The sequence below is a fragment of the Trichomycterus rosablanca genome, chromosome 11 (assembly GCF_030014385.1).
Source record: "Trichomycterus rosablanca isolate fTriRos1 chromosome 11, fTriRos1.hap1, whole genome shotgun sequence".
Taxonomy (NCBI): domain Eukaryota; kingdom Metazoa; phylum Chordata; class Actinopteri; order Siluriformes; family Trichomycteridae; genus Trichomycterus; species Trichomycterus rosablanca.
The window spans coordinates 1,903,995-1,921,991 of record NC_085998.1 but is presented as its reverse complement, the minus strand read 5'-3'; the positions used below and the strand labels follow the sequence as shown (position 1 = coordinate 1,921,991).

The window sequence follows — 17,997 nt, the reverse complement described above, 5'->3', positions numbered from 1 at the left end:
TGGACTGGAAATGAGGTAAGAATTGGGATTAGACGCAAATCCAATCTAGATCTGACAAACACCCCGACAATGAAGCGAGACACTCCTTCCAAATATGTGCAACACACACACACACACACACACCTCAGTACACACCTGATACGGAGCCGCAGGACGAAGCGATCTGTCCGCTCGGGCAGGTACACATGTTGGGTCTGGAACAAAATCCATCTCCACATGGACTTCGGCAAATCGCTGGATGCAGCAGAGAGAGAAAACATCAGCCTGGCTTCAGTTTAAAACAAGAGCCAAAAGTATTTGGACGCCTGACCGTGAGCTGGTTGGACGTTCTGTTCCAAAAACAAACGGTATTAAAACAGAGTGACTTCTGTGTGACCATTTCGGAGAAGCTTCTCACGACACTTGAAATGCCCGTTCAGTCAGAAGATGACAGCATTTGTATATACCAGGCTGGGCACTGAAATTCGGTTTTCGTCTGTGGTTCTCAGTCATGTTTTGAAGAGAAAAGTTAAAAAATAAAATCTAAAAGTTCTGATGTTCCTGAATATTCCCAAAGATTTTAAAATAGGTTCTGAAACTAGAACATTCTCAGGTTCTAATGTTATTACGCTGGGTGGGTCAGATGTTTAGAAGCATGAACGTTCAAACTGTGACCTGTGGGTGAAGAACCTTACAGCTCACAAAAACATTGGAAGTTCTTGGGTTTCTCACGTCCTGGTGTTCCTCTGTCGATAAAGTCCGACTGACTCCTGGATTGTGTTTTGAAACAGTTGTGGACCGTGATTGTATGTAATTAGAGTTGGCCGAGCGTCCAACCAAGGAAATCGAGGAAAAGCCTGGAGAAAGATGACCTCCAAATGTACGAAAGGACAAAGAGATGAGAACATGAACAGAGTTGGTAGGGCTTGAACTGGCAACCTTAAAATTACTAGTCCAGTACACTTACTGCTGAGCCAACACTGCGAGGTCTCCAGCAGAGGAAGAGGAACTGGCTACGACAAAATCTGGAGAAAAAGGAGAAAATGTGTTCATTTTACTGAGATTCGTGGCCAATCCTGGTCAAAACTGTTCACACATCGCCGGACAGTTCACATTTGTTCAACGCTGACTGGACAGCCGCTCGATTATGTCGACCTATGAAAATGCAGCTCCTTATATCAATAATCAGTTGACGAAAACGTCGAGGTGTTTGCCACTGATTAAATGCGTTATTAAAAATATTCAAGAAACGTAGCGACGACTCAGAATCATTTAGGAGGCAGATTTTTGGTTAAGTGAATCTTTGGCGTAGCTAGCCGACCAAATCTTGGACAGGATGGCAGATACAAAGCGTGGTGTGGTCACAGGACCTCCTTTTGTCCCCCAGCTTCATTCTGGAATGTTAAACTGTGTTCACAGCCACTTCACAAAGACAAACAAACAGCAAGTGTCTGGTGTCCATGGTTTAACGGTCTGAGGTGAGGGTTTAACACTGGGGATTCTGACCTGGAGTAGATGCGTGGGGTGGGTCAGGGTTCGGGCGGCTGTGACATTCTGTTTTCAGGTCACGACCCTGAACTTCCTCACTTTCAGTTGTAAAACAATATAAAAAAAAATCCGGCTGGCAGCCAACGTACAATCTGGACTGGAGACCCAGCAGCACCTTCCTGAGGAACCCGGCGCTCTGATCAGAGCTGGAGGAAACAACATCCCCATAATGTGAAAGCGCCACAGAGGTGAAAGTCCATCAGCCGAGAGTCCGGCACCTCCTCAGGTCATGGGCCTGCTATCTTTAGACTTAAGGGGCACAGATTCCCATATGTGGACACACTTCTCAGAAGAGCGGCTGTTGTTGAAGCTGAAAAGATCACACACAGGTCGCTCTATCTTAATAGAGTTAGTTTTTAAAACGGCACGTCCAACAAGCTCCTGGTCAGGCGTCCAAATACTTTTGGCCATAAAGTGTAGATTGGCCTGTCCCACACTGTAGGGACAGAATTCAAGCCAAGAAGTCCAGAGATGCATCTATGGATCTCCACCATCAAGGTAAGAGATCAAGACAGGAACATAAACCAATATCTAAGACTTTGAGAGATCTGAGACCAGGGTGGCACCAACAATTTTGAATGACAGGAGCTTGGCACAGCCTTGAAACTTTCTACAGTTGGAAGATCAGCCTCTGGGCAACAAAGGTCTTGGTCAGGGAGGTAAGAAGGAACCCAACGGTCAAACTAAAAGAGCTCCAAATGGTCCTGTGTGGAGATGGAAGAACATGTTGGACAGACAACCATCCCTGCATCCTCCATAAAGCAGATATGTACAGTGGGGTCAAAAAGTATTTAGTCAGCCACTGATTGTGCAGGTTCTCCTACTTAGAAAGATGAGAGAGGTCTGTAATTTTCATCATAGCTACACTTCAACTATGAGAGACAAAATGAGAAAAAAAAATCCAGGAAATCACATTGTAGGATTTTTAAAGAATTTATTTGTAAATTATGGTGGAAAATAAGTATTTGGTCAATAACAAAAGTTCAACTCAATACTTTGTAACATGACCTTTGTTGGCAATGACAGAGGTGAAACGTTTCCTGTAAGTCTTCACCAGGTTTGCACACACTGTAGCTGCTATTTTGGCCCATTCCTCCATGCAGATCTCCTCTAGAGCAGTGATGTTTTGGGGCTGTCGCTGGGCAACACGGACTGCACAAATTTTCTATGGGGTTGAGGTCTGGAGACTGGCTAGGCCACTCCAGGACCTTGAAATGCTTTTTACGGAGCCACTCCTTCATTGCCCGAGCGGTGTGTTTGGGACCATTGTCATGCTGGAAGACCCAGCCACGTTCCATCTTCAATGATCTCACTGATGAAAGGAGGTTTTGGCTTAAAATTTCACGATACATGGCCCCGTTCATTCTTCCCTTAACACGGATCAGTCGTCCTGTCCCCTTTGCAGAAAAACAGCTCCAAAGCATGATGTTTCCACCCCCATGCTTCACAGTAGGTATGGTGTTCTTGGGATGCAACTCAGCATTCTTCTTCCTCCAAACACGACGAGTTGAGTTTTTACCAAAAAGTTCCATTTTGGTTTCATCTGACCACATGATATTCTCCCAATCCTCTTCTGGATCATCCATAAGCTCTCTGGCAAACTTCAGACGGGCCTGGACATGTACTGGCTTAAGCAGGGGGACACGCCTGGCACTGCAGGATTTGAGTCCCTTTCGGCGTAGTGTGTTACTGATGGTAGCCTTTGTTACTTTGGTCCCAGCTCTCTGCAGGTCATTCATCAGGTCCCTCCGTGTAGTTCTGGGATTTTTGCTCACCGTTCTCATGATCATTTTCACCCCACGGGATGAGATCTTGCGTGGGGCTCCAGATCGTGGGAGATTATCAATGGTCTTGTATGTCTTCCATTTTCCTACAATTGCTCCCACAGTTGATTTATTCACACCAACCTGCTTGCCTATTGTAGATTCACTCTTCCCAGCCTGGTGCAGGTCTACAATTTTCTTCCTGGTGTCCTTTGACAGCTCTTTGGTCTTGGCCATGGTTGACTGTTTGAGGCTGTGGACAGGTGTCTTTTATACAGATAACGAGGTCAAACAGGTGCCATTAATACAGGTAACGAGTGGAGGACAGAAGAGCTTCTTAAAGAAGAAGTTACAGGTCTGTGAGAGCCAGAAATCTTGCTTGTTTGTGGGTGACCAAATACTTATTTTCCACCATAATTTACGAATAAATTCTTTAAAAATCCTACAATGTGATTTCCTGGATTTTTTTTTCTCATTTTGTCTCTCATAGTTGAAGTGTACCTATGATGAAAATTACAGACCTCTCTCATCTTTCTAAGTAGGAGAACCTGCACAATCAGTGGCTGACTAAATACTTTTTGACCCCACTGTATGGCAGGAGCTTGGCATAGCCTTGAACTTTTCTACAGTTGGAAGATCAGCCTCTACAGCTGGAATTGGGCCTCTGGGCAACAAAGGTCTTGGTCAGGGAGGTAAGAAGGAACCCAACGGTGACTCTAAAACAGCTCCAAATGGTCCTGTGCAGAGATGGGAGAACCTGTTGGACAGACAACCATCCCTGCATCCTCCATAAATCAGCTCTTTATGGCAGAGTTAGGGTCATGGCATGTAAGGGTAACAGTACCTGTACCATCCGTACAGTGAAACACGGTGGTGGTAGCATCATGCAAGGGAGCTGCTTCTCAGAGTGAGGGACGGATGAATGCAGCCAAATCCAGGAAAGTCCTTGAGGAAGTGCACATGAACTCAGACTGGTTCAACAGCCAAAACAACACTGTATGGGCTACAGCGCTACAATCGAGTCTCACCAGTGACCACGTCTGCCTACGAGCAACCCTCGCTGCTCTGACAACGTTCCTCAACTCTGGCCACACAACCAGGTCAGACAAGGTGTGGATGGAGAACCACCAGATCAAGACCAACTCTGTTAAAACCGCTAAAATGTGATCAAGAGGAAACAGGATGGCACAGTAACCCTACCGACTGGCAGCCCTGTACACAGAAGGATCCACAGTAGATCTTCATCCTTTATGCTCTCTGGGAGCAAAGAGTCTTGGCCAACCAATGACCAGTCTGGGGTTTGTGGCTCGTCCCTCCTCGGACCACTGGTTGGGGTGATTGGTGGTCCGTTCTCTTAGTACTGCTGAGGATTTTAGAAGCTGTTGCTGTCTGGTTAACGATTTGGGAAGACCACTGCATAAGTCAAGACACAAGAGCATGAATTCGGTTCTCCAGGTCCTGCTTGGACCCCCGACAAGGAATTACTGTATAAAATGTGTATAAAATGTCGACACTTACGAACGATGCACTGGTTTCCACCGGTGAGTGTTTTCCATCCAGGGCAGCAGTAGGTCTGCTGACGTGATCCACACACATTGGGGCTGCAGATTAAAAAATAATAAAATAGCATAAGAAGCGATCACGTTTCAGCATAGCTGTGTTCCTAAAGACACCGAGCCCTGAACTTCACCCCAACACCTTGGGGATGAATTGGAAAGATGACTGTAAGCCAGGTCAAGTCAAAAAATCAAGATGAATGCCCATGGTTTTAGAGTGGGTTGTCCAGTAAGCTCATGGCGCAGCATGGTGGCAAAGTGGGTAGCACTGTTTCCTCTGGGTGCTCCGGTTTCCTCCAACAGTCCAAAAACATGCAGTCAGGCTAATTGGAGACACTGAATTGTCCTATAGGTACCTAGCCGCTAGAATGCATAAACCAGTGCATTGTAGTGCGGATCACGATCCGCCGGCGACCCCTAAAGGGAGGACCCGAGGAAATACAGTGGTGTTCAAAAAAATAGCGGTGATTTTAAAAAAGTGAATAAAGTACAAAATCATATTAATAACTTTTATTTCCATAAATGCAAATGCACTGAAATTACTCCACTTTCAATTCTAAATCAAAACATTAACAACATTTAGCCAGTTTGTGTTCATCCTTTACAGAAAGTTAAGAAAAATTAGGCTGTTCAAAAAAAATAGCAGTGCAGCAATTTTCTTTAAAAACTCAAAAAATTTATCTATAAACTAAAAATGTTTGAGGTTTCTCTTTACTAATATTTAGTGGCATAACGATTGTTTCCGAGATCTGTGTTGCATGGAGTCGATCAACTTCTGGCACCTCTGAACAGGTATTCCAGTCCAGGATGATTAGACGACATTCCACAGTTCTTCTGCAATTTTGGGTTTTGCTTTAAAAAAAATGTCAGCCCACAAGTTCTCTCTGGGATTGAAGTCAGGGGATTGGGCTGGTCACTCTATTACCTCAATCTTGTTTGTCTGTAACCAAGATGTTTTGGGTCATTGTTAGGGATGCACCGATCCAACTTTTTCAGTTCCGATACCGATACGATACATATACTTCGCATATCAGTCGATACCCGATACCGATCCGATACCATTGTTGAATTAATAAACCGTATACTTTATCATGTGGGAAAGACTTAAGGCATCAGGATCGACTTAAACATTACTAAGTTTGCAAAACAAAATATAATTAACACAGATATAAATGTACTGAACTGCTATTTATTTGTCAATAAAATAATAAACAATTGTGCAGGACCTTGGCACAGCATTCAAATTCAAAATAAAAAAGGCAAACTTCTTAAAATATTTTAAAATAAATTAAATGTATCAGCTGTATCAACAGTTTCTGAAGTAGGTACACAAACAGTAATCAATCTTATTTTTTAAATATGTAGTGTAAACAGTAACTCAAAATCTAGCAGCGGAAGAGGAACCTGAGAATAAACGAATACCTTGGTACAATACAATCAGTAATCAAACACCGTAAACAAGCAAACATCTAGTGCAATTCAACATAAAGGGTGTGTTGGAAAAGCTAGCTCTCTCTCTACATAGACGCATTTTACGTCATCCTGTGTGCGCTCCCGAGGAGGAGGCTGTTCAAAATCTTCTCTCTTTCTCTCACAGAAAGATAAACATGGCTGACGGTGCGGACAAACGAATGAAGTTATTATCAAACGTAAATAAAATATTACTTGTAAATATTACTAGATTTTTAACTTGTATAAACTTGTACCGAGTGTTTTTATTTGCAAGTTCGGGCTTGTCAGGATATGTAACCGTTATCGGTACATGAAGGGAGATGTTATATTGACGTTAGCGTGCTGTGCTACCTCAATTCATTGGTTTTAATGGCAAGATGCTAAATGCTAAACGCGAAACCCGATGGAAGCACTGTCTAAGTAGCACGTTCGAATAATATTGACTTATTAGAATCCTCTCTACTGAGGCAGTGTATCGGCCCCATGGATCGGCCTAATTATCCGATACCCGATCTATCTCATTTTGGTAATATCGGGACCGACATCCGATCTTAATATCGGATCGGTGCATTCCTAGTCATTGTCATGTTGAAACATCCATTTTAAGGACATTTCTTCTTTAAAATAGGGCAACATGATCTCCTCAAGTATTCTGATATACAGTGTATCACAAAAGTGAGTACACCCCTCACATTTCTGCAAATATTTTATTATATCTTTTCATGGGACAACACTATAGAAATAAAACTTGGATATAACTTAGAGTAGTCAGTGTACAACTTGTATAGCAGTGTAGATTTACTGTCTTCTGAAAATAACTCAACACACAGCCATTAATGTCTAAATAGCTGGCAACATAAGTGAGTACACCCCACAGTGAACATGTCCAAATTGTGCCCAAAGTGTCAATATTTTGTGTGACCACCATTATTATCCAGCACTGCCTTAACCCTCCTGGGCATGGAATTCACCAGAGCTGCACAGGTTGCTACTGGAATCCTCTTCCACTCCTCCATGATGACATCACGGAGCTGGTGGATGTTAGACACCTTGAACTCCTCCACCTTCCACTTGAGGATGCGCCACAGGTGCTCAATTGGGTTTAGTCCATCACCTTTACCTTCAGCTTCCTCAGCAAGGCAGTTGTCATCTTGGAGGTTGTGTTTGGGGTCGTTATCCTGTTGGAAAACTGCCATGAGGCCCAGTTTTCGAAGGGAGGGGATCATGCTCTGTTTCAGAATGTCACAGTACATGTTGGAATTCATGTTTCCCTCAATGAACTGCAGCTCCCCAGTGCCAGCAACACTCATGCAGCCCAAGACCATGATGCTACCACCACCATGCTTGACTGTAGGCAAGATACAGTTGTCTCGGTACTTCTCACCAGGGCGCCGCCACACATGCTGGACACCATCTGAGCCAAACAAGTTTATCTTGGTCTCGTCAGACCACAGGGCATTCCAGTAATCCATGTTCTTGGACTGCTTGTCTTCAGCAAACTGTTTGCGGGCTTTCTTGTGCGTCAGCTTCCTTCTGGGATGACGACCATGCAGACCGAGTTGATGCAGTGTGCGGCGTATGGTCTGAGCACTGACAGGCTGACCTCCCACGTCTTCAACCTCTGCAGCAATGCTGGCAGCACTCATGTGTCTATTTTTTAAAGCCAACCTCTGGATATGACACCGAACACGTGGACTCAACTTCTTTGGTCGACCCTGGCGAAGCCTGTTCCGAGTGGAACCTGTCCTGGAAAACCGCTGTATGACCTTGGCCACCATGCTGTAGCTCAGTTTCAGGGTGTTAGCAATCTTCTTATAGCCCAGGCCATCTTTGTGGAGAGCAACAATTCTATTTCTCACATCCTCAGAGAGTTCTTTGCCATGAGGTGCCATGTTGAATATCCAGTGGCCAGTATGAGAGAATTGTACCCAAAACACCAAATTTAACAGCCCTGCTCCCCATTTACACCTGGGACCTTGACACATGACACCAGGGAGGGACAACGACACATTTGGGCACAATTTGGACATGTTCACTGTGGGGTGTACTCACTTATGTTGCCAGCTATTTAGACATTAATGGCTGTGTGTTGAGTTATTTTCAGAAGACAGTAAATCTACACTGCTATACAAGTTGTACACTGACTACTCTAAGTTATATCCAAGTTTCATGTCTATAGTGTTGTCCCATGAAAAGATATAATGAAATATTTGCAGAAATGTGAGGGGTGTACTCACTTTTGTGATACACTGTATTTAATCTGATCCATGATCCCTCGTATGTGATAAATAGGTGTAACACCACGGTATGATAAACATCCCCATATCATCATTTTGTACCACCGTGCTTTACTGTCTTCACAGTGTACTGTCGCTTGAATTCAGTGATTGGGGGTCGTCTGACATACTGTCTACAGCCACTAGACCCAAAAAGAACAATTTTGCTTTCACCAGTCCACAAAATGTTGAGCCATTTCTCTTTGAACCAGTCAATGTGTTCCTTGGGAAATGTGAACCCATTCAGGACGTCTTTATCTTAACAACGGGACTTTGCAGGAGTTCTTGCTGGTAAATTGGCTTCATTTAATCATCTTCTGTACTCACTGGTAACTTCAGATGTTCCTTGATCTTTCAGGAGGTGATCACTGGCTGAGTATTTGCCATTTTGGCTATTCTTCCATCCATTTGAACAGTAGTTCCACGCTTCCTTCTGCGTCTTTCAGGTGTTGGTTTTCACTTCAAGACATTTGAGATCATTTTAGCTGAGCAGCCGATAATTTGCTGCACTTCTCTGTATGTTTTTCTCTCTACAATCAACTTTTTAATCAAAGTACGCTGTTCATCAGAACAATGTCTGGAACAACCCATTTTACCCAGTATTTCAGAAGGAAATGAGCTATGACCAACCTGTGCAACATTTGCCCCCCTCCTACCTTAAATAAGGGCCAAAATTGACACCCGTTCTTCTGCAGAATGAATGATTTCACCATCTGAACTCCTCACTGCTATTATTTTGAACAAGCCCCTTTCAATCAATGCTTCGATTACTCAGAATGAGCAGCATGCACGTCCTAATTGTTGGGTTTGTTTTGTTTTCGTTACTCTACTACACTTTTAAGTAAATTATTTGCTATGTAGAAATATCACTTCTACTAAAAACAGTGATTTATCAGGTTAATGGTGTTGGACTGCTATTTTTTTGAACACCACTGTAGATAGAGATCCAGTAGGCTCATGGTCTGGTGTCCAAATACTTTTGGACTACCATATGGTGTAGATTGTACGCTAATTGATGTGTAACCAACACAGTGCCTGTCAGTAATGACTGACGTTACCAGTCGGTCTTGGCAAACCAGGGTGTTGTGCAACCAGCAGATGTCGCCAGAGTGCACGGGGGAGTTGGGTATATCTAAATTAGGGCAATGCAAAACCGTTCCATGCCTACATGCCTTGCCGTGCTTCACCAACCATAAACACACAACCAATCTACCTTTTATGACCAAAAATACAGTATGTAGACATCTAACCATGAGGCGTGTCTGTGGGAATTTGCTCCCATTTAGCACTACAGTACATTACAGTAAATGGTGCAGGGCTTGTTACCCCTTGAGGACAAGCTGTGCCATGTTCCCTCTGCGTTTGGTCCTGCTGACTCCCCTCTGCTCGGGTTTGGCATCATCAGGCACCCCGAACACCACAGAAACCGACACGGATCCCAGGAGCAACACCCTCAGCCACAGCATCCTGCTCCTCCGATGAGGCTCTATCAAAGGTAAGGAAAGGCAGCTCGGGGACGATCCGGATCAGATCTGTGGGGAAATATAGGCTTAGGGTTAGGAGCAGAGAGGGTTAAGGGCCTTGCTCTAGGTTTGATAGCCCAACAAGGGTCAGGGAGGTAAGAAGGAACCCAACGGTGACTCTAAAACAGCTCCAGAAGTCCTGTGCAGAGATGGGAGAACCTGTTGGATGGACAACCATCCCTGCATCCTCCAAAAATCAGATCTTTATATCAGAGCGCTGAGACAGAAGCCAGTGTTGAGTCAAAGCATGTAACAGTACCTGTACCATTCGTGCAGTGAAACACAGTGGTGGTAGCATCATGTGCTTTCAGAATGAGGGACGGATGAATGCAGCCAAATACAGGAAAGTCCTTGAAGAAGACCTCCAATGTGCACATGAACTCAGACTGCTGAACGGTAGAGCCGGGATTTGAACTCTCAACCTTTCGATTGATAGCCCAAAGATCTACCCACTAGGCTTCCACTGTCCCATGTTAGGGGTTAGGTTTTAGGGTTAGGGGTTAGAAGTAGGGTTAGGAGCAGTGATAGCTCAGTGGTTAAGGTACTGGACCAGTTCAAGCCCCACCACAGTCAAGTTGCCACTGTTGGGCCCCTGAGCAAGGCCCTTAACCCTCAATTGCTCAAAATTGTGTTCAGTTATAATTGTAAGTTGCTTTGGATATAAGAGTCCGCTAAATGCCAAAAATTTTAATGATTAGGGGTTAGAGGTAGTGTTGGGGATAGGAGGTAGGAGTCAGGGGTTAGGTTTTAGGGTTAGACATTAGGGTTTAGGGTTAGGGGTTAGCAGTAGAGTTAGGGGTTAGGGATTAGAAGTAGAGTTAGGGGTTTGGGTTGGGGATAGTAGTTAGGGGTTAGAAGTAAGGTTGGGGTTAGGGTTAATAATTTGTCCTTTATATACACTGACATGGTGGTGGTGTGTTAGTGTGTGTTGTGCTGGTATGAGTGGATCAGACACAGCAGCGCTGCTGGAGTTTTTAAACACCTCACTGTCACTGCTGGACTGAGAATAGTCCACCAACCAAAAATATCCAGCCAACAGCGCCCCGTGGGCAGCGTCCTGTGACCACTGATGAAGGTCTAGAAGATGAGCGACTCAAACAGCAGCAATAGATGAGCGATCGTCTCTGACTTTACATCTACAAGGTGGACCGATTAGGTAGGAGCGTCTAATAGAGTGGACAGTGAGTGGACACAGTATTTAAAAACTCCAGCAGCGCTGCTGTGTCTGATCCTCTCATACCAGCACAACACACAATAACACACCACCACCATGTCAGTGTCACTGCAGTGCTGAGAATCATCCACCACCTAAATAATACCTGCTCTGTGGTGGTCCTGTGGGGGTCCTGACTATTGAAGAACAGCATGAAAGGGGGTAACAAAGCATGTAGAGAAACAGATGGACTACAGTCAGTAATTGTAGAACTACAAAGTGCTTCTACATGGTAAGTGTAGCTGATAAAATGGACAGTGAGTGTAGAAACCAGGAGGTGGTTTTAATGTTATGCATAACTTTATATAAAAGCATTTTATTACTATAAATACAACATAAATACAGATAAAACATTTATAAATATAATAATATTAGTATAAAAGTGTTGCAGTGCTGATATTAGAGGAGAGGAAAATGCAGGAATGCAGAAGCTCAGATCAGCCAAAATCAGCACAATAACTGCAGCTGGATTTGAACATGCAGTGCAGACAGATGTAAAACACAGAAACTTTGCTCGTCTCATCCAGAAGTGCTGATTCTGCTGATTCTGTGGGTATTTTACTGAACAGAACCAAACCCAGAAGAATAAAACAGGACTGAAGCGAGAGCGACAGGGAGGAAAACAGCTGGAAGGGGCTGGAGTTACAGTACCTCCCTGCAGCAGCACCAGCAGCAGCACTCTTCCTCCTGTCCAGTGGAAAAAATGATCCCAAACACTGCTGGAGGAAGGAAAAACAACCCAGGAGGGACGTGGTCAGGGTCCTCAGCTAGGGTTCTACACAGATCCAATCATTCCAGCAGCAGTGGAGTGAGGACACCAGGCTGAGATGTTCCTGCTTCAGGATGAAGATTGTTTTGAGTTTCTCTCTCTCTGCTAAACTTTCTCTTCCATCCCTCCTTCTGTTATTCTCCTCCTCCTCCTCCTCCTCCTCCTCCTCCCAAATAACCCTGCATGGACTCCCTTCGCTTTTCATTCACTATTTCTTTAAGCCCACATAAAAAAAAAAACACGTCTGGTTTTAGTTTGATTCCCACTCAGTCGCTGAGACGAATTCCTGCTCAAATGAAGCATTAAGAGTCGAATGAAGGAATCGATTCTTTGAATCAGTCCGCGTGCTTATTCAGTTTGTTTGAACTGTAAGGAGCCGATTCAGTTCAAACACAACATCTAATATAATAATAATAATAATAATAATAATAATAATAATAATAATAATATAATAATAATAATAATAATAATATAATAATAATATAACAATGATAATACAACAATAAATAATAATCATAATAATATCAATAAATAAATAATAATGATAATATTAATAATCAGCATTATCAAAATATCAATAATAATAAATGATGATAATATTAATAAAGGTAATGCTAATAATGCTAATAACAGTAATAAATGCTAATAATATTAAGAAATGAATCATTATATATCAATAATAAAAATATTAATAATAATAAATTATAAAAATAATAATATCAATTTAATTAATAATAAATTATAAAAACAATATCAATAATTATTATTATAAATTATTATTATTAATATATTACCATAAATATTATAATAATGTCAAAAAATTATAAATAATAATAATAATAGCAAAAAATAATAATAACATTAAATGATAAAAACAATAGTAATAATAATAATTATTATAATAACTAACAAAACAAAAACAACAATAATTATAATAATACATGATAATGATAATAACAATAAAAAATTATAATAATAATAGCAAAAAATTATAATAATTACAATAGTAATAATAATGGTAATAATAGTAATGCAATTATAACAAAAATAATTATTATTATTATAATAATTAAGATAATAATAATTATTATTATAAGTAAGATAATAATGATAATAATAATAATAGTGATGCAATAATTAAGATTTAAATAATAATAATAATAATAATAATAATGATAATAATGATAATAATAATAATTAAGATAATAATAATAATAATAAAAATAATAATAATAATGACTATGATAATAACAACAATAACAATAATAATAATTAATAATAATTATTAATAATAATAATAATAATAATAATAATAATGCTGGACAGTCTAGTGGCACAGCAGTCTAAGCTAAGCTAATGCTATTAAGTGCTTTGCTCAAGGGTCCAAAAGTAGCTGCTTTACAGAGCCCAGAGTGCTAATCGCTGAACATTATCTACCACCTACATAAAGCCCTAAATCTCATCCAACAGCTTAGGATGAACCGGAACTCTTACAGCCTGAAGCTTCCCAGAAGAGTGGAGGCGGCTGAGAGACTCCAATTCCATAACAACCCACACGGCCTTGAAGATCTCGACCATAACGAGTGTTTTTACTCTCCACATTTCTTTTTCTGTAGATCAGCCCTGATAGTTTCTAACAGCATTGCGTCATAGCCGAGGCTCATTTCTGGATGTTTATTTAAACGATCTGTTTTTAGCGATCTCAGGCACTGCATAAACACAGTGTCCCTACGCCGGCCGGCCGTTTCCCAAACCGCCGTCCATCAGAGAAAACGAGCGTCTTTATTACGCCATTTTAAAAGATCTGTTTCAGCCGTTTGTCATGAAGACCACAGCTCATCAGAGAGCGCGGCTCGGTCTGGTTTCGCTGGATCACCACAACTGGTGCCTCGGCCAGAACGGGAATCATATCGGCGGTTAGGAAACCGAAAGCTGAGTTTAAAATAGCGCAGAGAGAGACGGCCGTGTCCAACAGAACCCAGAGTCCACGGATACACAATCAGGACCCAAAACCCAAAACCTCAGTGATGATGGTTAGTAACCAGGACATCCAGAGACCGGAGGAGGACCGAGACCAAGATTCGGTCTGAGTGGAGTTCCAGATACAAAAAGATCACTGTGTTGGGTGAATATGCTGCCACCCAACCTGGGCATCAACTCTTCAGTATCTAGGCACCAGAGTGGTGCAGCAGTCTTCCACCTCTAGACTCATGGATTCAAACCCGACACGGAAAGGCTGCTTGGGGTATAACCTCCAAGCCAGTGCATCAGCGACCCCTATTGGCTGTGTGAGGCAACAGCATGAGCAGCAGATCTGTCCACTGGATCCCCTTCCTGGCACAACCCTAATTTTTCTATCCTGGCTTGGGACCTGCACTGACCAGTCCACCTTCCAATGGCTAGGCTGTTTCGGCCACCCCCTTCCTTCTCAGACATTGACCATCCAGACTCCTGACCGACTGATAGCAGCGCTGAGATTCAAACCCTGGATCCCCAGATGTCAAGGGCTACAGTATTTTACCGCTGCACCACTCATGTCAACGAGAACTGTGCATGCTGCCCTCGTCGACCAACGTAGGTGTGGTGCAACCAACAACTGGCATGGTGCACGAAAACAATTGGTTGGTGCAGTTCCATCCAAACGCCCCTGCACAGCATAAAAGACTCACATTGTAAGGTTCAAGCAGTAGGGTCTTCACCGTTCTCTTGGTGTATCCCATTCATGCACTAATACGCATATAAGAAATAAGGTGAAGCCTGACTGATCTTTTGCTTTTTGGTTTCAGTGAGTGGAGTGGAAAGCTCGGCCATCCACCCACCAACCCCTCTCCAACAAATATAGCCAATCATGTCTGCATGTAGATGCCTGACAGATCGATAGCACAGCTGGGGATTTGAACCCATGCATACCAGTGGTACTGGGCTGAAGTGATTTAACTTTATTAGTGGAAGGTTGTGCAGTGGTCTGAAGAAACCCTTCAAATGAGGCATTGATGATGCCAAAACAACTGGTCCCATGATCTACAAGTAGAAGGTTCATGGAACCACAGATCATCCCTGGACAGGTGCACCACACGCCATCTGAAAATCTGCACCCATGACAGGATTAAAAAGGTTAGAGAAGATCCAGCAGTTGTTGGGTGACCTGGAATGAGTGGGGAGTGCTTAAGTTCTGGTTCTAAATCAAACCCTAAGCCCTAACCCTTAACCCAAAGCCAAACTCTAACCCATAACCCAAACCCTAACCCCTAACCTAAACCCTAAACTAAATCCTAACCCCTAATACAAACCCTACACCAAAACTCTAACCCTAACCCATAACCCTGAACCCCTAACCCCTAACCCCTAACACAAACCCTAATACAAACCCTACACCAAAACTCTAACCCTACCCCTAACCCCAAACCCTAATTCAAATCCTAACCCTACACCAAAACTCTAACCCTAACCCATAACCCTAACCCCTAACCCCAACACCTAATTCAAATCCTAACCCAAACCCTAACCCCTAACCCAAACCCTAACCTAAATCCTAACCCCTAATACAAACCCTACACCAAAACTCTAACCCTAACCCTAACCCATAACCCTGAACCTCTAACCCCTAACCCCTAACCCTAATACAAACCCTACACCAAAACTCAAACCCTACACCAAAACTCTAACCCTACCCCTAACCCTGAACCCCTAACCCCAACACCTAATTCAAATCCTAACCTAAACCCAAACCCAAACCCTAATCCTAACCCTACACCCTACACCCAAACCCTAAACCTTCATTCCTTTTCTGCATGACCCAGCTCGTTTGGAAGTTTTGGGTATGAAGTTTATGATTCTTCACTCCGTTGAATCTGAGATTAAGAGAATGAAGGAATTTATGATCACTCACCACACTCACACATGCTGAGTTCTCACGAGGGCCGGGCGTGGCTCTCCCCAAACACTCGTCTCTTTCTAATGGAGTCATTGTTCAGTACCCAAAAGTATTTGAGGCCACGCCTATTTATTCAGTTCCTAGTTCAGAAAAGAAACAATAAACTTACAACTGTGGGGCAACAGTTTGGGGAAGGCTGCTGCTTCTGCCAGCATGACTGCGTCGAACTTCAGTAAAGGATCTTCAGTGGCCTTCCAGAAGAGTGAGGGGGGTTATAGACATCAAGAGATGGGGGCAGCAGAACCCATGTCCAACAAGCTTATGAGTTTTGCTTATGGTGTCATGTTTTGGTTATGATGTCATGTTTTGGGATGAGTTTGTGTTATGGTGTCATGTTTTGGGATGAGTTTGTGTTATGGTGTCATGTTTTGGGATGAGTTTGTGTTATGGTGTCATGTTTTGGGATGAGTTTGTGTTATGATGTCATGTTTTGGGATGAGATTGTGTTATGGTGTCATGTTTTGGGATGAGTTTGTGTTATGATGTCATGTTTTGGGATGAGTTTGTGTTATGATGTCATGTTTTGGGATAAGTTTGTGTTATGATGTCATGTTTTGGGATGAGTTTTGTTTATGGTGTCATGTTTTGGGATGAGTTTGTGTTATGATGTCATGTTTTGGGATGAGTTTGTGTTATGATGTCATGTTTTGGGATGAGTTTGTGTTATGATGTCATGTTTTGGGATGAGTTTTGGTTATGGTGTCATGTTTTGGTTATGGTGTCATGTTTTGGGATGAGTTTGTGTTATGATGTCATGTTTTGGGATGAGTTTGTGCTATGATGTCATGTTTTGGGATGAGTTTGTGTTATGATGTCATGTTTTGGGATGAGTTTGTGTAATGATGTCATGTTTTAGGATGAGTTTGTGTTATGGTGTCATGTTTTGGGATGAGTTTGTGCTATGATGTCATGTTTTGGGATGAGTTTGTGTTATGGTGTCATGTTTTGGGATGAGTTTGTGTTATGATATCATGTTTTGGGATGAGTTTGTGTTATGATGTCATGTTTTGGGATGAGTTTGTGTTATGATGTCATGTTTTGGGATGAGTTTGTGTAATGATGTCATGTTTTGGGATGTGTTTGGGTAATCGAGCCATGTTTTGGGATGTGTTTGGGTTATGATGTCATGTTTTGGGATGAGTTTTGGTTATGGAGCCATGTTTTGGGATGAGTTTCGGTTATGGAGCCATGTTTTGGGATGAGTTTTGGTTATGGTGTCATGTTTTGGGATGAGTTTTAGTTATGGTGTCATGTTTTGGGATGTGTTTGGGTAATCGAGCCATGTTTTGGGATGTGTTTGGGTTATGATGTCATGTTTTGGGATGAGTTTTGGTTATGGAGCCATGTTTTGGGATGAGTTTTGGTTATGGAGCCATGTTTTGGGATGAGTTTTGGTTATGGAGCCATGTTTTGGGATGAGTTTCGGTTATGGAGCCATGTTTTGGGATGAGTTTCGGTTATGGAGCCATGTTTTGGGATGAGTTTCGGTTATGGAGCCATGTTTTGGGATGAGTTTTGGTTATGATGTCATGTTGTGGGATGAGGTTCCGGTTGTTTTCTTACCTCCTGCTCTTTTTTCCACCACTATCTGTGCTCTGGTTTGAACCCGGAGAGGAGGGGTTGAGTAATGGAGAACTGGTCCTGGCTCCTGTACCCTCTGATGCAGCAGTGAGGGAACAGCTGGAACCGCTGCAGTTTCCTCTCTGAATGTGACCTAATTTCATCAGGAATGTTCTTAATTCCACACGTGACCCAGAAACACTTCAACCCTCCAACACGTGTGTGTGTGAGTGTGTGTGTGTGTTTGTGTGTGTGTAAGTGTGTGTGTGTGTGTGAGTGTGTGTGTGTGTGTGTGTAGGTGTGTGTGTGTAAGTGTGTGTGTGTAAGTGTGTGTGTGTGTGTGTATGAAGCAGCATGTTTACTGAAACACTCTCAGACTCTCCGAGGGTTCTGGAATGAAACTCCGTCCTCTTGGTTTATTTCT

At 42.6% G+C, this 17,997-nt stretch overlaps 1 protein-coding gene across 1 annotated transcript in view; it reads right to left on the bottom strand.

The window, feature by feature from the left end:
• The window catches only part of fbn1 (fibrillin 1), a 124,989-nt gene extending 112,851 nt beyond the window's left edge, over positions 1-12,138 (bottom strand). The window contains exons 1-4 of the mRNA XM_063004693.1: positions 11,962-12,138; positions 9,901-10,106; positions 4,809-4,891; positions 136-234 (exon numbers count right to left, since the gene is read on the bottom strand). Of these exons, the coding sequence (XP_062860763.1) occupies positions 136-234; positions 4,809-4,891; positions 9,901-10,040 (322 nt within the window). The 5' untranslated portion in view covers positions 10,041-10,106; positions 11,962-12,138. The remainder of the gene's footprint in view (positions 1-135; positions 235-4,808; positions 4,892-9,900; positions 10,107-11,961) is intronic.
• Positions 12,139-17,997: the final 5,859 nt, after the last annotated feature.